At 37.8% G+C, this 20993-nt stretch overlaps 1 protein-coding gene across 50 annotated transcripts; it reads left to right on the forward strand.

The window, feature by feature from the left end:
• Positions 1–1115: 1115 nt before the first annotated feature.
• LOC127355269 (uncharacterized) lies at positions 1116–20122 on the forward strand. 50 transcript variants are annotated; one of them, XM_051385951.1, is made up of 34 exons: positions 1116–1278; positions 3517–3568; positions 3916–3951; positions 4320–4662; positions 4768–4820; positions 5170–5372; positions 5869–5933; positions 6211–6359; positions 6476–6544; positions 6833–7819; positions 8171–8373; positions 8870–8934; positions 9212–9360; positions 9477–9545; positions 9834–10862; positions 11208–11410; positions 11564–11628; positions 11906–12054; positions 12171–12239; positions 12528–13619; positions 13964–14166; positions 14320–14384; positions 14675–14823; positions 14935–14991; positions 15270–15534; positions 15577–15618; positions 15727–15866; positions 15962–16140; positions 16493–16557; positions 16858–17000; positions 17118–17773; positions 18659–18723; positions 18816–18958; positions 19131–20122. In XM_051385951.1, the coding sequence occupies exons 2-34, from the start codon at positions 3535–3537 to the stop codon at positions 19226–19228; spliced, it is 7302 nt and encodes a 2433-aa protein (XP_051241911.1). In that variant the 5' UTR covers positions 1116–1278; positions 3517–3534; the 3' UTR covers positions 19229–20122. The 50 variants fall into 50 exon arrangements, with proteins under 50 accessions (XP_051241911.1, XP_051241912.1, XP_051241914.1 ...); XM_051385952.1 differs by having other exon boundaries at positions 15270–15492; positions 15535–15618; XM_051385954.1 differs by having other exon boundaries at positions 15270–15471; positions 15535–15618.
• Positions 20123–20993: the final 871 nt, after the last annotated feature.

Here is a 20993-nt window from a genome sequence, read left to right on the forward strand (position 1 = left end):
TCACCTCTTCAGAATCAAAAGGCCAAAATGCAGCAAAAAGTTCTGCCAATATTATTGTTCTGCCGGTTGAATATGAATTGTCTTCCCATCATAGCATTTTTGTTCCACTGATGTTAGCCCCCCACTCATGTCTCCTGATCTTTTTTCAATTTTCAGTGCATCTAAGCCAAACATTGGCGTATGAAAAGGGATTTTCAAAAAACTGAACATAGAATACAGTTCTAAAAACCAACACCAAACAATATGGCTATTTCGTTACAATGTCGGAGGCAGAGTGACTCTGTGTTTTTTCCACAGAATTTCAAAGTAAATTTAGTTTAGTTATTTTACTCTAACTTCTTAATTTCCCTTCTTCTAATATGTGTGCTGGTGGTCATTTTAAAATTGTTGCTCCATTAATAAGAAAAGCAGTACAATAATAATGTACGATTGTAGACAGTACATTTTTTCCAGATATAAGTTCAGTGGTAAGTGTAATGCTACTTTAGTTTGCACTTGGGTTCTATAGAGTCTTAGGCTGTGGGTCATGCAGGTCTCAAGCTTGATACAGTTGTCTATCCAAATAACTAGACAGAAAATTACCTGTTCAGTGGTAAGCCTGTCAACTTTGTAAATAACTGCTTACTCACGTTGTTATCCTTTTATCATCTTTTACGTCATGGCAGGTATGACGGTGCGTCAAAATCATATATTTACTCTGAAATCTGTGTCTAAAATTAGATGTGTTTATGTAAGCCCTATTGTCTACTTTTGCAATGTTTTGAATACTATGTTCGTGTGTGTCTGCGTGGGTGTGTGTGATTCAGTATCAAAGGGATAATAGTCCTGTCCATAGATTATAGGTAGGATTTTAAATACTTAAATGTTGAAACTACTACATAAATGAAAGCACAGTATGTGTAAAAGAGTGATATTAAATGTTTAATAGTTGATTATGAGGCTGAACATGATGCAGCTGCACATTGGGTTTTGTACATTGTGACACCTTATGCATGTTTGAAATAGCAAGAATGGTTTCATTACTCACACTGCATTGTATACACCCCCCCCCTTGTCTCTTGAGCCCAGTGAATCCTTTTTACATGGAAATGATGCACAGAAGAACAAGTCCTGCAGGTTATGTCAGACACTTTAAAAAACAAGACTTTATCAACTCACTCACAGAAACTTCATTCACTTCCATTTCTTGACTCAAGACTGTCAGGTGTCTGGTACCTTCAGCCATTCTTTGAAAACTTGTTGTGAATATACTGCAGTTGGACTTGGGACTGCACTAGGGTAAGGAAACACATTTTTATGTTGGCATGGCTATATACAACTTAACATTTAAAATATCCACTTTAAGAAATTGCCAATGTCTACTTTACGTGCGCTAACTGACTTTCAAAAAGTCTGTCAATAAGACACAGATTTTGCTTTTTTATTTTCCAATGTTTATATAAAAATTATGCATAAATAGAATTGAACTGGTGGTTTTCTGTACCACATTACTTTCAAATTGTATTCAATTTTCTCATTGCTTTTCCTGTGATATGTGTGCTGCTTTTAAAGTCGCACATTTTTAGACTCGCACTTTTCAAGTCTTTTCTTAGACACACCTTTGATTTACAATGTGCCATTATAGCGCATCTTGTTAAATGACATTAGAAAAACAAACAAAGCATTAATAAAAAGCAATGCATATTATTACAGCAGTTAAACAACTGATGATTACAATTATTGGCATGTCAGGGTGTGTCAGCTGGATATAATAAATAAACTGAGTAAAGGTTCTTGTGGTGTAGACTATCTAAGAATGTTAATGAATTGAACACTTGTAAAGGTAATTGCTTTGACAATTCTATACAGATATTTATTACAGGAAAATATAAAGATGGCTTCTAATTGGGGTAGAGAGGCACAGAAATTTATTGTGTTACAAGTTACTTACAAACATACAGTACAAATTCAATTTATCACAAGCATCTCAAACTGAAAGGTTGATACATGCACAGACTTAGACACTTAGATACTGCATCAGGAGGTTTGGGCAGGATGTGAACTACAGGGGAGATGGGGTGGTTGGGGTCCTCTTAATAAGACATGAGCTACCCTGATACCATGATTTTTCCATTTTTGGCAGTGTCTAAAATATTGACAATATGCTATCTTTGCCATGCATTTCTATTTTTCTATCATCATAGATTATGTATAAAATTAGGCTATTACTGCTTCATACACAAGGGTGATTCATCACTAATTCACTTTAATAGATACCGCATACATGCTATTCCTGATGTCCACACCATAAAAAAAAAAGATAGCTCTCCCAGAAAGCCATGGTATAGTTCACAAACTGGGTTTAGGGAGTCGAAAAGGATTAGTTTGAATTGATTTTTCTGTCTGATATCACTGACCATATATCTGTATTATTATTCGATGATAATAAAATGTTCAAGACCTGAAGTATCAGAGTCCTGATCCTAATCCGAGTCATGACAAAATAATTATCTCTTAGTTATTAAAATAAGTTTTGTCTAGGTCAGTATTTGTATCGTCATTCTCTACAGAGCAGATCATCAATGTGTGTGGTATCACAAATCAGGTGTTTGCAGACCTTTTTATGATTTAGGCCTATAAACTATAGTACTGAATATCTGTTCATACAGGCTTAGCTGCTGACAACGTATGCCTTTTAAGAGTTGTCTGTGAAAGCAACATTAACTGCTATTTTCAATGGAATCTAGCTTTGACAAGCCAGTCAAATAATTATTATCAGAAAATCGTTTAAATTTAATTAATTCTATTATGTAGTACTTAAATTTGGAATTTATATGTTTTTTTGTCTGTTTTTTTATTTACAAAATTCCTGAATAGTCTGGTAGGCGGAGAATACAATCTGGAATCTTGACTAGTCTCAGAGGTGTGACACTACCCTGTCAGATATGACAAAGTTACCCAAACTTGTCTCTCCAGAATGCTGGCAGGGCCTGTTCTGCATGTTTCACAAGACATTGTGTGTCTTAAGATTGTGTTAAATCGTTTTTAAGCATCTACTAAATTATGCGTTTATCAGTGATCACTGCCACACAGTGAGAGTGGTAAACTACAGCAACCAGAGTCATTTGAGTAGCTATATTATACACTAGTCTATTAATACAACTAGCTTAAACTAATCAGACTAACACATGAACCCTACCTTTATATATGTAATCTTCAGTACCCTCATTGAAATAAAAAGTGTGGTCAAAATGTTAGAAATACCTCTCTGTATAATGTAATGCAATTAAACAGCACTACAACCTCAAAACTGATCAGTATGTTAATGAAGACCTCTCTAAAAAGTTTCAACATAGCCTGAACATTATAAACTTCACAAGGTAGGATTTATTGCAGGGGGATTTTGTTAGACTACATTCATCTATGTGTACATAATATACTGACAACTGAGTGTGTATTAGAATGACTTGAGTGTGTATTAGTTCTGCATACTATAATGTATTTGACATGTTTTTATATTGAGCTCTTATTTCACAGGAACCAGACGCAAGGAGGATGGAACCCTTCATATTCATTCTCCTCTTAGGAGGTATTTCTTAGACTGCATGCTTGTGTGTGTGTGTGTGTGTGTGTGTGTGTGTGTGTGTGTGTGTGTATGATACAGAGAAAAAGAGCGAGAGAGAGCGAGAGTGAGAGAAATGTTTTCTTAATGGACAGTTTTCTTAATTAATTGTGTGTTGTTTTTAGAAATGTATTCTTTCTCAATTATATTTTTATATTATTGTTAATAATTGTTTTGAACATTTCTGCCATTAAAAGCACATTAACTAAAAACTGAAATGAAGGGCTAAAGTGGGGAAGATGAAGGAAGACTAATTTATAATACAAAAAAGTAAACTGAATTCAGACTGATCATTGTGACATTCTCCCCTACAGGAATTGTGGGAACAACGTCAGCTAATGAGACAACAGGTAACACTATAATACGACTGTATAGTTTATTTCAAGACTACAGCAACAAATTGATAAAACAGATTCGGAAATATGTAGAAAAATCTGTAAATGTGTACATAGATCTGAAAATATGTGGACAAATCTGTAAATGGCTGAGAAGTCTAAGTATTTCCTCCAAGAGCTATAAATACAGACAATTCATCAGTTACTCAGACAGGACTCTCAATTGGCTGTATATGAAGGGGATAATGACCTTTGAGGTGACTACCATTCAATGTAACCTCACCACCAGTAAACATGACTTTACCACCAAAATAATCTAAATAATATATATTTATACCATATAACTTACTTAAACTTTTTTTCACTTGTGTTCTACCATTCAGCTAATGCAACTTCCTCACCAGCAAACATGACGTCACCACAGGCCAACACAACCTCACCACCAGCTAACATGACCTCGCCACCACTCAACACAACCTCACCGCCAGTCAACATGACATCACCTGCCAACATAACGTCACCACCAAGCAACGCAACCTCACCACCAGTAAATGCAACATCATCTCCAGTTAACATGACCTCACAACCAAACAACGCAACTTTGCCTACACTCAACGCAACTTCATCACCAGTCAACATGACATCATCACCTGCCAACATGACCTCATCACCACTCAATGCAACATCGCCTACACTCAACGCAACTTCATCACCAGTCAACATGACCTCAGCACCAGTCAACATGACTTCACCACCAGCAAACATGACCTCACCACCAGTCAACATGACCTCACCACCAGTAAATGCAACGTCACCACCAGTCAACATGACTTCACCACCAGCCAATGCAACCTCACCACCAGTCATCACAACTTCTTTGCCAGGTAAAACAACCTCTCCCACAATCAATACATCATTTATGTAGGGAAGTTGGGCTGATGCCTGCGATGTCTCTGCTGCAGGTGAATACAGACACGTGAGCTTTAGTGTACTTGGGCTCTCAACCCTAATAACACACATTCAGATGATTCACGAATAACACAGCCATTGCTACCCAAACCAAAATCTCAATGCAGTGCAATATGAAACGCCAGCTAGCGACTTGTCAACAGCTAACCACTAACCACAATTTACTGTATTTTAGCTTAATACATTTCAAGTACAATTTGTTATTGCAGCTTGTCTTGCTCTGATGTCATGATTTTTACTAATAAATATTGAATTATTTTCTAGGTAATGTAAGCTCTTCACCTGTAAATGGAACATCAGTGCCACCAACAGTCACAGCTATTGTTCCTCCAGCTACAACAGGAGCTGCTCCACCATCAGAGCCAAAACTTAAGTTGGGATTTAAGTTGCAGCAGAATTTTACCCAACAACTTACAAACAAATCCTCATCAGAGTTCAAGGAGTTAAAAGACACAGTAACCACAGCGGTAAGTTGATACATATTGTATTGCTTTGTTTTTGTCTTCTTTATGATCAGATTCCAAATAATTATGAAAAGTTTAGATTAAATAACTTCACAATCCACTTTACTTTAGAAAGTTTTATCAAGGTTCTCAAATTAGATGAAAGACATCCATTATTGTAGTGGGAATAAATTGTTAGGACACTACAGTAGGTAATAGTATACAACAATTATACAAATACAGTGCTAAAATACCTTTCATTCAAAAAATTAACTAATATAATTCAGAACAGTGCTTGTACGTGTAGTCCATGGTATTATATTTTCAAAACTCAAGCTTTAGATGGAGGCAAGACATGGACACACCTGAATATTTAAACATTTTCATGTGACTTACATGAACACGAGATAGAAAAAGGAGTATAGACAAAAGATTGAATAATTGTGGTATAGTATGAAATTTGTTGCCTCGTTTGTATTTTTGAAATGTTATAATTTTTTGAAATACAATTCATTTACAGCTCAATGCTGTCTATTCACAAAGATATGGATCTAACTTCAATCGAACTGTAATCAACGGCTTCAGGTATAAAACACTGCTCCTTATTACATCTGAAAAAGTTATTCATATTTGTTTGCTAATGCATTGATTTGTTTTGGTTATTAATGAAAACAAAGAGGAATGCTATACTCTGTTTTATATTGTTTTTTATTTTTATGTATATATTTTACTTTTTCATTTATTTAATCATAAAAATATATGTCGACCTTCTCATGGAGCCTTTGTTAAACAACAATGGCCACAATGGTCAAATAGGATTAGAACATGAAAAACTGACATCTTAAAAATACTTCTGTTACAGTCAAGGATCCGTTGTGGTGGATGCTGAGCTGATATTCAACAATGTGACTACACTACCAAATGCCAGTTCTACAGCTGAAACTTTGGAGACTGCTGTTTCCAGCTCTAATATTTCTCTGCCTATCAACACATCCTCTATTACTGCAGCTGGTAAGGCATTACATCATTACAAAATGTAAAATTTTGCAAATACTTATTGAACATATGATAACAAAAATATAATTAAAGGACAAAAGAACAAAACAAATTGGTGTTTGTTATTTCAGTTGTGTTGGCACCAACTGAATCCCCAACCACAGATGCACCGTCAACGATGATTACAACTCCCTCACCAGGTATTATCATGACACAGCCAGGAAATGAAATTTTAATTCTGTTCAGTTTAACCAATAAGATAATGTCACTTAATTTTAATTAGACACAAATACAATGCAATTATCACAATTGAGCTTAACTTGTTGTCATGACAATAAAATTGTAATAAGTTCCTAATCATCACTTCCAGTTGGTGGATTAAGAGGACTCAGACATATTCTGCCTTGAAAAAAATGGTTGTTATTAACATTGAGCAATTATGAGGAGAAATTTTTTAATTAACTTAATCCAAACAATTGCACCACCAGTAAACGTAACCTCATCACCACTCAATGCAACTTCATCACAAGTCAACATGACCTCACCACCACTGAACGCCACCTCACCACCAGCAAACATGACCTCACCACCACTCAACGCCACCTCTCCACCAATCGACATGACCTCACCACCACTCAACGGCACCTCTCCACCAATCAACATGACCTCACCACCACTAAACACCAGCTCATCACCAGCAAATATGACCTCACCACCACTCAACACAACCTCACAACCAGTCAACATGACTTCACCACCAGTAAATGCAACCTCACCACCAGCCAACATGACCTCACCACCACTCAACGCTACCTCTCCACCAATCAACATGACGTCACCACCACATAACGCCACCTCACCACCAGCCAACATGACTTCACCACCAATAAATGCAACCTCACCACCAGCCAACATGACTTCACCACCAATAAATGCAACCTCACCACCAGTCAACATGACTTCACCACCAGTAAATGCAACCTCACCACCAATCAACATGACCTCACCACCACTAAACACCAGCTCACCACCAGCCAACATGACTTCACCACCAGTAAATGCAACCTCACCACCAGCAAACATGACCTCACCACCACTCAATACAACCTCACCACCAGTCAACATGACTTCACCACCAGTAAATGCAACCTCACCACCAATCAACATGACTTCACCACCAATAAATGCAACCTCACCACCAGCCAACATGACTTCACCACCAGTAAATGCAACCTCACAACCAGTCAACCTGACTTCACCACCAGTAAATGCAACCTCACCACCAGTCAACATGACTTCACCACCAATAAATGCAACCTCTCCACCAGTCAACATGACTTCACCACCAGTAAATGCAACCTCACCACCAGCCAACATGACTTCACCACCAGTAAATGCAACCTCACAACCAGTCAACATGACTTCACCACCAGCCAATGCAACCTCACCACCAATTATCACAACTTCTTTGCCAGGTAAAGCAACCTCTCCCACAATCAATACATCATTCATGTAGGGGAGTTGGGCTGATGCCTGCGATGTCTCTGCTGCAGGTGTTTACAGACACGTGAGCTTTAGTTTACTTGGGCTCTCAACCCTAATAACACACATTCAGATGATTCACGAATAACACAGCCATTGCTACCCAAACCAAAATCTCAATGCAGTGAAATCTGCAAACACCAGCTAGCAACTTGTCAACAGCTAACCACTATCCACAATTAACTGTATTTTAGCTTGATACATTTCAAGTGCAATTTGTCAATGCAGCTTGTCTTGCTCTCGTGTATTTTTTTTTTACTAATAAATATTGAATTCTTTTCTAGGTAATGTAAGCTCTTCACCTGTAAATGGAACATCAGTGCCACCAACAGTCACAGCTATTGTTCCTCCAGCTACAACAGGAGCTGCTCCACCATCAGAGCCAAAACTTAAGTTGGGATTTAAGTTGCAGCAGAATTTTACCCAGCAACTTACAAACAAATCCTCATCAGAGTTCAAGGAGTTAAAAGACACAGTAACCACAGCGGTAAGTTGATACATATTGTATTGCTTTGTTTTTGTCTTCTTTATGATCAGATTCCAAATAATTATGAAAAGTTTAGATTATATAACTTCACAATCCACTTTACTTTAGAAAGTTTTGTCAAGATTCTCAAATTAGATGAAAGACATCCATTATTGTAGTGGGAATAAATTGTTAGGACACTGCAGTAGGTAATAGTATACAACAATTATACAAATACAGTGCTAAAATACCTTTCATTCAAAAAATTAACTAATATAATTCAGAACAGTGCTTGTACGTGTAGTCCATGGTATTATATTTTCAAAACTCAAGCTTTAGATGGAGGCAAGACATGGACACACCTGAATATTTAAACATTTTCATGTGACTTACATGAACACGAGATAGAAAAAGGAGTATAGACAAAAGATTGAATAATTGTGGTATAGTATGAAATTTGTTGCCTCGTTTGTATTTTTGAAATGTTATAATTTTTTGAAATACAATTCATTTACAGCTCAATGCTGTCTATTCACAAAGATATGGATCTAACTTCAATCGAACTGTAATCAACGGCTTCAGGTATAAAACACTGCTCCTTATTACATCTGAAAAAGTTATTCATATTTGTTTGCTAATGCATTGATTTGTTTTGGTTATTAATGAAAACAAAGAGGAATGCTATACTCTGTTTTATATTGTTTTTTATTTTTATGTATATATTTTACTTTTTCATTTATTTAATCATAAAAATATATGTCGACCTTCTCATGGAGCCTTTGTTAAACAACAATGGCCACAATGGTCAAATAGGATTAGAACATGAAAAACTGACATCTTAAAAATACTTCTGTTACAGTCAAGGATCCGTTGTGGTGGATGCTGAGCTGATATTCAACAATGTGACTACACTACCAAATGCCAGTTCTACAGCTGAAACTTTGGAGACTGCTGTTTCCAGCTCTAATATTTCTCTGCCTATCAACACATCCTCTATTACTGCAGCTGGTAAGGCATTACATCATTACAAAATGTAAAATTTTGCAAATACTTATTGAACATATGATAACAAAAATATAATTAAAGGACAAAAGAACAAAACAAATTGGTGTTTGTTATTTCAGTTGTGTTGGCACCAACTGAATCCCCAACCACAGATGCACCGTCAACGATGATTACAACTCCCTCACCAGGTATTATCATGACACAGCCAGGAAATGAAATTTTAATTCTGTTCAGTTTAACCAATAAGATAATGTCACTTAATTTTAATTAGACACAAATACAATGCAATTATCACAATTGAGCTTAACTTGTTGTCATGACAATAAAATTGTAATAAGTTCCTAATCATCACTTCCAGTTGGTGGATTAAGAGGACTCAGACATATTCTGCCTTGAAAAAAATGGTTGTTATTAACATTGAGCAATTATGAGGAGAAATTATTTAATTAACTTAATCCAAACAATTGCACCACCAGTAAACGCAACCTCATCACCACTCAATGCAACTTCATCACAAGTCAACATGACCTCACCACCACTCAATGCAACTTCATCACCAGTCAACATGACCTCACCACCACTGAACGCCACCTCACCACCAGCAAACATGACCTCACCATCACTCAACACCACCTCTCCACCAATCAACATGACTTCACCACCACTAAACACCAGCTCACCACCAGCAAATATGACCTCACCACCAGTCAACACAACCTCACAACCAGTCAACATGACTTCACCACCAGTAAATGCAACCTCACCACCAGCCAACATGACCTCACCACCACTCAACGCCACCTCTCCACCAATCAACATGACTTCACCACCACTTAACGCCACCTCACCACCAGCCAACATGACTTCACCACCAATAAATGCAACCTCACCACCAGCAAACATGACCTCACCACCACTCAACACAACCTCACCACCAGTCAACATGACTTCACCACCAGTAAATGCAACCTCACCACCAGCCAACATGACCTCACCACCACTCAACGCTACCTCTCCACCAATCAACATGACGTCACCACCACTTAACGCCACCTCACCACCAGCAAACATGACCTCACCACCACTTAACGCCACCTCACCACCAGTCAACATGACTTCAACACCTGTAAATGCAACCTCACCACCAGCAAACATGACCTCACCACCACTCAACACAACCTCACCACCAGTCAACATGACTTCACCACCAGTAAATGCAACCTCACCACCAGCCAACATGACCTCACCACCACTCAACGCCACCTCTCCACCAATCAACATGACTTCACCACCAGTAAATGCAACCTCACCACCAGTCAACATGACTTCACCACCAGTAAATGCAACCTCACCACCAAGCAACATGACTTCACCACCAGTAAATGCAACCTCACAACCAGTCAACATGACTTCACCACCAGTAAATGCAACCTCACCACCAGTTAACATGACTTCACCAACAGCCAATGCAACCTCACCACCAATTATCACAACTTCTTTGCCAGGTAAAGCAACCTCTCCCACAATCAATACATCATTTATGTAGGGGAGTTGGGTTGATGCCTGCGATGTCTCTGCTGCAGGTGATTACAGACACGTGAGCTTTAGTTTACTTGGGCTCTCAACCCTAATAACACAGATGATTCACGAATAACACAGCCATTGCTACCCAAACCAAAATCTCAATGCAGTGAAATCTGCAAACACCAGCTAGCAACTTGTCAACAGCTAACCACTATCCACAATTTACTGTATTTTAGCTTGATACATTTCAAGTGCAATTTGTCAATGCAGCTTGTCTTACTCTCGTGTATTTTTTTTTTACTAATAAATATTGAATTCATTTCTAGTTAATGTAAGCTCTTCACCTGTAAATGGAACATCAGTGCCACCAACAGTCGCAACCATTGTTCCTCCAGCTACAACAGGAGCTGCTCCACCATCAGAGCCAAAAATTAAGTTGGGATTTAAGTTGCAGCAAAATTTTACCCAGCAACTTACAAACAAATCCTCATCAGAGTTCAAGGAGTTAAAAGACACAGTAACCACAGCGGTAAGTTTATACATATTGTATTGATTTGTTTTGGGCATTTTTCCATGATCAGATTCCAAATAATTATGAAGAGTTTAGATTATATAACTTCACAATCCGCCTCATTTGTATTTTTGAAATGTTATAATTTTTTTAAATACAATTCATTTACAGCTCAACGCTGTCTATTCACAAAGATATGGATCTAACTTCAATCGAACTGTAATCAACGGCTTCAGGTATAAAACACTGCTCCCTATTACATTTGAAAAAGTTATTCATATTTGTTTGCTAATGTATTGATTGTTTTGGTAATTAATGGAAACAAAGAGGAATGCTATACTCTGTTTTATATTGTTTTTTATTTTTATGTATATATTTTACTTTTTCACTTTTTTATTCATAAAAAATATATGTCGACCTTCTCATAGAGCCTTTGTTAAACAAGAATGGCCACAACGGTCAAATAAGATTAGAACATGAAAAACTGACATCTCAAAAATACTTCTGTTACAGTCAAGGATCCGTTGTGGTAGATGCTGAGCTGATATTCAACAATGTGACTACACTACCAAATGCTAGTTCTACAGCTGAAACTTTGGAGACTGCTGTTTCCAGCTCTAATATTTCTCTCCCTGTTGACCAATCCTCTATTACTGCAGCTGGTAAGGCATTATTTCATTACAAAATGTAAAATTTTGCAAATACTTATTGAACATATGATAACAAAAATATAATTAAAGGACAAAAGAACAAAACAAATTGGTGTTTGTTATTTCAGTTGTGTTGGCACCAACTGAATCCCCAACCACAGATGCACCGTCAACGATGATTACAACTCCCTCACCAGGTATTATCATGACACAGCCAGGAAATGAAATTTTAATTCTGTTCAGTTTAAGCAATAAGATAATGTCACTTAATTTTAATTAGACACAAATACAATGCAATTATCACAATTGAGCTTAACTTGTTGTCATGACAATAAAATTGTAATAAGTTCCTAATCATCGCTTCCAGTTGGTGGATTAAGAGGACTCAGACATATTCTGCCTTGAAAAAAATGGTTGTTATTAACATTGAGCAATTATGAGGAGAAATTATTTAATTAACTTAATCCAAACAATTGCACCACCAGTAAACGCAACCTCATCACCACTCAATGCAACTTCATCACAAGTCAACATGACCTCACCACCACTCAATGCAACTTCATCACCAGTCAACATGACCTCACCACCACTGAACGCCACCTCACCACCAGCAAACATGACCTCACCACCACTCAACACCACCTCTCCACCAATCAACATGACTTCACCACCACTAAACACCAGCTCACCACCAGCAAATATGACCTCACCACCACTCAACACAACCTCACAACCAGTCAACATGACTTCACCACCAGTAAATGCAACCTCACCACCAGCCAACATGACCTCACCACCACTCAACGCCACCTCTCCACCAATCAACATGACTTCACCACCACTTAACGCCACCTCACCACCAGCAAACATGACCTCACCACCACTTAACGCCACCTCACCACCAGTCAACATGACTTCACCACCAGTAAATGCAACCTCACCACCAGCAAACATGACCTCACCACCACTCAACACAACCTCACCACCAGTCAACATGACTTCACCACCAGTAAATGCAACCTCACCACCAGTCAACATGACCTCACCACCACTCAACACAACCTCACCACCAGTCAACATGACTTCACCACCAGTAAATGCCACCTCACCACCAGCCAACATGACTTCACCACCAATAAATGCGACCTCACCACCAGCAAACATGACCTCACCACCACTCAACACAACCTCACCACCAGTCAACATGACTTCACCACCAGTAAATGCAACCTCACCACCAGTCAATATGACTTCACCACCAGCAAACATGACTTCACCACCAATAAATGCAACCTCTCCACCAATCAACATGACTTCACCACCAGTAAATGCAACCTCACCACCAGCCAACATGACTTCACCACCAGTAAATGCAACCTCACCACCAGTCAACATGACTTCACCACCAGTAAATGCAACCTCACCACCAGCCAACATGACTTCACCACCAGTAAATGCAACCTCACAACCAGTCAACATGACTTCACCACCAGTAAATGCAACCTCACCACCAGTTAACATGACTTCACCAACAGCCAATGCAACCTCACCACCAATTATCACAACTTCTTTGCCAGGTAAAGCAACCTCTCCCACAATCAATACATCATTTATGTAGGGGAGTTGGGCTGATGCCTGCGATGTCTGTGCTGCAGGTGATTACAGACACGTGAGCTTTAGTTTACTTGGGCTCTCAACCCTAATAACACAGATGATTCACGAATAACACAGCCATTGCTACCCAAACCAAAATCTCAATGCAGTGAAATCTGCAAACACCAGCTAGCAACTTGTCAACAGCTAACCACTATCCACAATTTACTGTATTTTAGCTTGATACATTTCAAGTGTAATTTGTCAATGCAGCTTGTCTTGCTCTCATGTAATTTTTTTTACTAATAAATATTGAATTCATTTCTAGTTAATGTAAGCTCTTCACCTGTAAATGGAACATCAGTGCCACCAACAGTCGCAACCATTGTTCCTCCAGCTACAACAGGAGCTGCTCCACCATCAGAGCCAAAAATTAAGTTGGGATTTAAGTTGCAGCAAAATTTTACCCAACAACTTACAAACAAATCCTCATCAGAGTTCAAGGAGTTAAAAGACACAGTAACCACAGCGGTAAGTTTATACATATTGGTTTGATTTGTTTTGGGCATTTTTCCATGATCAGATTCCAAATAATTATGAAGAGTTTAGATTATATAACTTCACAATCCGCCTCATTTGTATTTTTGAAATGTTATAATTTTTTTAAATACAATTCATTTACAGCTCAACGCTGTCTATTCACAAAGATATGGATCTAACTTCAATCGAACTGTAATCAACGGCTTCAGGTATAAAACACTGCTCCCTATTACATTTGAAAAAGTTATTCATATTTGTTTGCTAATGTATTGATTGTTTTGGTAATTAATGGAAACAAAGAGGAATATATAAACTATAAACTATACTCTGTTTTATATTATTTTTTATTTTTATGTATATATTTTACTTTTTCATTTTTTTATTCATAAAAAATATATGTCGACCTTCTCATGGAGCCTTTGTTAAACAAGAATGGCCACAACGGTCAAATAAGATTAGAACATGAAAAACTGACATCTCAAAAATACTTCTGTTACAGTCAAGGATCCGTTGTGGTAGATGCTGAGCTGATATTCAACAATGTGACTACACTACCAAATGCCAGTTCTACAGCTGAAACTTTGGAGACTGCTGTTTCCAGCTCTAATATTTCTCTGCCTATCAACACATCCTCTATTACTGCAACTGGTAAAACATTATGTTATACCTAGATGGTGAATTTTGCAAATAATTATTGCAAGTACATACTGTATGATGACAAAAATATATTTAAAGACATTTTATTGTTGTTTTTTGCAGTTGTGTCGGCACCAACTGAATCTCCAGCCACAGTTGCACCTTCAACTCCACCACCAGGTACTATTATCAGTAAATAAAATTTGAATTCTGTTCTGGTCTGGTAAAATATATTCACGTAATCATTATTAGACACAAATACAATTATAATTATTATAATTATAATTATCACAATTTAGTGTAATTTGCTGTCATGATAGTGTAACTTCACCAAGTTCCAAAAGTGCCGAGTCATCACTTCCAGTTAATGAAATTAAGAGGACTCTGTTGTTATAGACATTGACCAGTTATTAGGGAAAACTATTTAATTAACTCAATCAAAACAATTGCACCACCAGTAACCGCAACCTCACCACCACTCAACGCAACTTCACCACCAGTCAACATTACTTCACCACCAGTCAACGTTACCTCACCACCAGTCAACATGACTTCACCACCACTCAACGCAACCTCACCACCAGTCATCAACATGACCTCACCACCACTTAATGCAACTTCACCACCAGCAAACATGACTTCACCACCACTCAATTCCACCTCACCACCAGTCAATGCAACCTCACCACCAGTCAATGTTACCTCACCACCACTCAACGCAACCTCACCACCAGTCAATGTTACTTCACCATCAGTCAACATGACTTCACCACCAGCCAACATGACTTCACCACCAGTCAACGCAACCTCACCACCAGTCAACGCAACCTCGCCACCACTCAATGCAACTTCACCACCAGCAAACATGACATCACCACCACTCAACGCAACCTCACCACCAGTCATCAACATGACCTCACCACCAGTCAATGCAACTTCACCACCAGTCAACTTAACTTCACCACCACTCAACGCAACCTCAGCACCAGTCAATATAACCTCACCACCAAGCAATGCAACCTCAGTCCAACCAGTCACCACCGTGTCACCACCAGGTAATGCACACACTCAATCTATCACTACCAGTTGATGCAGCACATATAATGTAACCTTGTACAATTTGTTACCATGATTTTTAATATACTTCTAGGTAATGCAACCTCCCCATCAGTAAATGGAACATCACCACAGCCAGTTATCACAACTGTTGCCCCATCAGCAGAATCAAGGATTATGTTGGGATTTAGGTTGCAGCAAAACTTTACACAACAACTTGAAAACAAATCCTCTCAAGAGTTCAAGGATTTAGCAAACAGTGTGAAATTAACAGTAAGTAAAGTTCTTGTAATACTCATGTAATTATAATATACTTTGTGAATTATTATATATTTGTTTCTATAATTATTCACCAGTCATTACATTTGTACAGGATTTTGTACAGGCCAAGTGAAGGTTTATATCACTGTATATACAACCCAAAGTCTAGTGGCTGTTAAATGGTTCATCCTTAACAGAGAACAGTTTCAAATTATTTTAGTTGCAATGGTAATAATAGCAGGCTATGTAGCCATTTTGGCAAATGGCTATATAATAGTGTTGTAATAACAATTCTCTTCCATCTGTCATCCTTATTTTTAGATATTACTTGTTGACTGACTGTTTGTCAATTTAATTTCTCCAGCTTGACAAGGTCTATAGCAACAGATATGGAAGCAGGTTCCTTCGAGCCATCATCAACTCTTTCAGGTATATGACATTACTCTCTTTATCTAATGTTTGAAAAAATATATAAAATATGTTTAATTAAAGCTGTATGAATGGCACTGTATTAATTGAAATCCAGTCAGCAAATTCAAGTATAGGATATCTTAATCTAAATATTTGAAACTATTGCTTTTTTTATGCCATGGGTGCATTCATTTGTTTTTCACGTTGTTAATACAACATTTTGTCATTATAAAATGTCTGCAGTGTATCAGCAATTGATATTCATGTGTCACAAACAACAGACAACAATTATTCTAACAACAATCATTTCTCTTACAGTCAAGGTTCAGTTGTGGTCGATTCTGAGCTGATATTTGCTAATGCCAGTTCACTGCCAGAAACTAGTACTGTGCAAAATGCTCTGGTGGAAGCAGCGCCCAACATCTCCCTTCCATTGAACACCTCAAGCATTGTTGCAGCAAGTAAGAGTTGTTTTACTTCTTTTGGCATTATTATGAAATACAGTGCATGGAGCTACATATATAACTGCTACAAAACCTCCTGCAAATGCTGCAATAATCTGAATTTTGTTATTACAGGAATTACTACATCAACTGCTGCTCCTGCTACAACTGCTGCAGCAACTGCTACAGCAACTGCTGCGCCAACTGCTACACCAACTGCTACAACTGCTGCTCCTGCTACAACTGCTGCAGCAACTGCTACAGCAACTGCTGCGCCAACTGCTACAGCAACTGCTACAACTGCTGCTCCTGCTACAACTGCTGCAGCAACTGCTACAGCAACTGCTGCGCCAACTGCTACAGCAACTGCTACAACTGCTGCGCCAACTGCTACAACTGCTGCAGCAACTGCTACAGCAACTGCTACAACTGCTGCGCCAACTGCTACAACTGCTGCAGCAACTGCTACAACTGCTGCACCAACTGCTGCGCCAACTGCTACAGCAACTGCTACAACTGCTGCACCAACTGCTGCGCCAACTGCTACAGCAACTGCTACAACTGCTGCACCAACTGCTACAACTGCTGCTACAACAGCTGCACCAACTGCTACAACAACTGCTTCCACTGCTGCACCAACTACTACAACCACCACTTCTTTAACAGATCCTCCTACATCCAGTGAGGGAACCCTTAACCTTCAGTTCAGCCTTGACCGAACATTTACACCGGCCCTCTCAGACTCATCCTCTACCGAGTTTCAAACTTTAGCTGCATTAGTGGTCACAGAGGTAAGCTGTCTATGCACTTTAACACTGTGCTTCTAACAACAAAACGTATACTGTAATAAATTAAGATTTTACTTTGTAACAATAATATTCCATGGTCATCATAAGACAGTGAAGCATCTTCTAAACTCGACTGCCAAAGTCTTAGAAACTTTCTACGATATTCAGCAAATATTGCATTTTGCATATTGAAAACACTTTTGCATCATACACCGATCAGCCATAATATTATGACCACTGACAGGTGAAGTGAATAACAATTATTACCTCGTTATAATGGCACCTGTCAGTGGGTGGGATATATTAGACAGCAGGTGAACATTTTGTCCTCAAAATTGATGTGTTAGAAGAAGTGTAAGGATTTGAGCGACTTTGACAAAGGCCAAATTGTGATGGCTAGATGACACCTACCAGGGTGCCCAGGTGGTCATAATGTTATAGCTGATCAGTGTATATGTAGAATAATCATTCCGTCTTTCTCCATAATTTTCATTGGGAAACAACAAAAGCCAGTATTATTCTTGGAATATTCCATCCAAACAGAACAAAACACACTAATCTCACAGCAGAGGGAAACACACAATATCATTTTAGAGAAATTATCAACAGATACAGTAAACCTGTAGTAAAATTCTGCAAGAGCTTTGTCATAATTCACAGTGATTACTGCACCATATTGTAAGCTGTTTCTTTTTCTGTTCTTACTGGCTGCAAGTTAGCAATGCCCCCAAATTGAGGTTTAGCCCAGATCCCAGTGGGACTCACTGTTCATTATCTTCAAACTTGATAAATGCTCCTGCCTTGCATTGCAATCAGGCAACCTGTGGTAAGCTGTTCATTGGTGCTTGCAGCCATTTGTTGTATATTTACAGACAAGTTGTCTTTCAGATAAACAAAGCGGGTGCAAGGCTGTATGGATCAGATTTCCTTCGCTCCATCATAAACTCATTCACGTAAGACTAACTTTCAATCACTGGCAAACTTTTGCTAGACATTATCCATTCAATTTGCTTTTTAAAAGTGCTTTCTCTCTTTCTCGCTGTAGGAGTGGATCAGTGGTTGTCCAGTCAACCCTTGTGTACAAGGATAAAAACTCAGTTCCTTCAGCAAGCAGTGCAACTTCAGGATTCAGCAGCCAACTTGCCAACTCTACCTCCTTGAACGTTATTTCAGGCAGCGTTACTGCACGTAAGTTAATAGAGACTCAAAAGTCAAACTTTTTTTTGTTAAATATGAAAGTAGATTTGAGCCCTCAAGGTTGGGATGAAGCTTCATTGTAAGCCTGTATTTTGAACTTGTAAAGTTACTTTTAGTTTATAGAATTTTACTGAATAATACCTCTGCTTTCCTAATATTTCAGAGTCCACATCAAGCAGCTCTCCAATACACACAACGGGCTCATTAGCAGTCTTTTCACTGACACTGCTGACTGTGGCACAGATGCTGATACACTTATAGACACCCAACACAACGACTTGGCCAGTAACTTTTACTATGCTATCTAAGTGTGGAAAGAGGAAGGTACCAGCAAATGAAAAACACTGTGCATTATGAAATTTACCTGTACAATGTCATGTGGTAAAAAGATATGTACTGTGTGTCAAAAATTTAGACAATTTCTCAGTATTTTTAACTTGTAATGTTACAATCACTTGTGTTTTTTGATTTAATTTTATTTAAAGAACGAATCATTAAGATTATAATATAGTGTTCTGTACTTTTGGGGCATTTTTTTTCCATTCAATGTATTTCTTTTTTAAATTCTTTTTTATATGCCATTTTTCGTGTGGCATCATTAACATTTTAAAAATGCAAATACATACATGAAAGGATAATTTACTAAATATTTATTTAAAATTAAAAGCTTTGTACGATTCAGCAGGACAGAATGTACATCAATGCCATTGTTCAGTGCGAATGAAGGAAGAATTGTGTAGTTAAAGTAGCATAGTGCCAAAAGCTTAGGATATGGAGGTAACATGATCTTGATGCTGGAGACCAATGATTCGTTATACGTCTGAGACCAACCATTAATGTTGGAGTTTTTTTTTTTTTCATATATTCAACCATGAAGACGATCTCTCCCTAAACATAATCATGTGGTTTCAGGTGCCTTACCTAAACAACACCACAGTTGCCATGTTAGAATACTGTAGGAGAAAATATTGAATCGTCCAGTTTTCAGTGAATAGTGTGGCAAGTGGACCTCTGAATGCTAGTCAAAAAGTGTCCAGCTATCATAAAATGTTTTTAATAGAATATCGATTGTACCTGTATGTTATTGAGAAGGGGAATAATGAAAATTTGAATCGTTGTTATTCAACTAAGTATTAAATGTTACCTTTAAAATGACTCTTGTTTTTTCAAATTATTGTTTTTGTCTCTCTATTTTAAATAGATTTTTTTAAAAACATATTTTCCCCTTTTATATTAATAGGTCAAGGATATGGTATCAGTTATATGGGTACTGAGTAGAACTGAACCATTTCAAACATTCTCTGTATTTGACAGCAAGGTTCATGATCATTGCCAATATTTAAAGTTGATTTCAGGGGAATGTAAGGGAACACTTAATAATGCAGGAATTAAAGTACCAGGAGAAAAACCTGGCCTTTTGTCTACCAAGAACATTGTAAAGAAGCACATTCTGCTTTTTGATGTGAAATTCTATCTTACCTTGAACATCAAAAAATGTAAATTGATATCCACATACATACCACCTTAAATCTTACACAACAAATGAACCTATAATTATAAAACTGTTGACTGACTGGCCTGTGACTGCATTATCAGGTGTGTAATCTTTGTAATGGTGACCACTTCCTGTGTATGAGATACAGAGAACAAGAACAAGTTTAATACATACTGACATGTCAAAACATGCAAGCTCTTAGAGACAGGGTTCAAAATTATAATTTTTACATGATTTATTTTATCCTCTGGTTAACATTTTATTCCAATGTGTTTCTTGTTCTCAACGGTTGTACTGTTACCTAACACTCAAAACAAACATCAATTCATGAGAGTAGGTCACCCAAATAATTTGGCAGTAAAGATGATTTGGATTCCAATCATCTGGCCAAGAGAGCTAAAGTATGAAAAAACAGCTAAGCCCCTTTTCACATTTTGCCCTCTGTTACTTGGGCCTTGTCTAGTGAAGTAGCAAACGCACACACTCCTCTTAAAGGGGTGAGCTTACAAAAGGCTTCACTTGGAAATATGC

The sequence above is a fragment of the Dicentrarchus labrax genome, unplaced genomic scaffold, assembly GCF_905237075.1.
Source record: "Dicentrarchus labrax unplaced genomic scaffold, dlabrax2021, whole genome shotgun sequence".
Lineage (NCBI taxonomy): Eukaryota > Metazoa > Chordata > Actinopteri > Moronidae > Dicentrarchus > Dicentrarchus labrax.

What these genes read in the sequence shown, in the direction of transcription:
- LOC127355269 (XM_051385936.1), top strand. Translation starts at nt 3,535, where the DNA reads ATGGAACCCTTCATATTCATTCTCCTCTTAGGAG. An exon ending in AAGACACAGTAACCACAGCG is followed by an intron (nt 8,374 to 8,869) that starts GTAAGTTGATAC and finishes ATTCATTTACAG; the next exon opens with CTCAATGCTGTCTATTCACA. An exon ending in AAGACACAGTAACCACAGCG is followed by an intron (nt 11,411 to 11,563) that starts GTAAGTTTATAC and finishes ATTCATTTACAG; the next exon opens with CTCAACGCTGTCTATTCACA.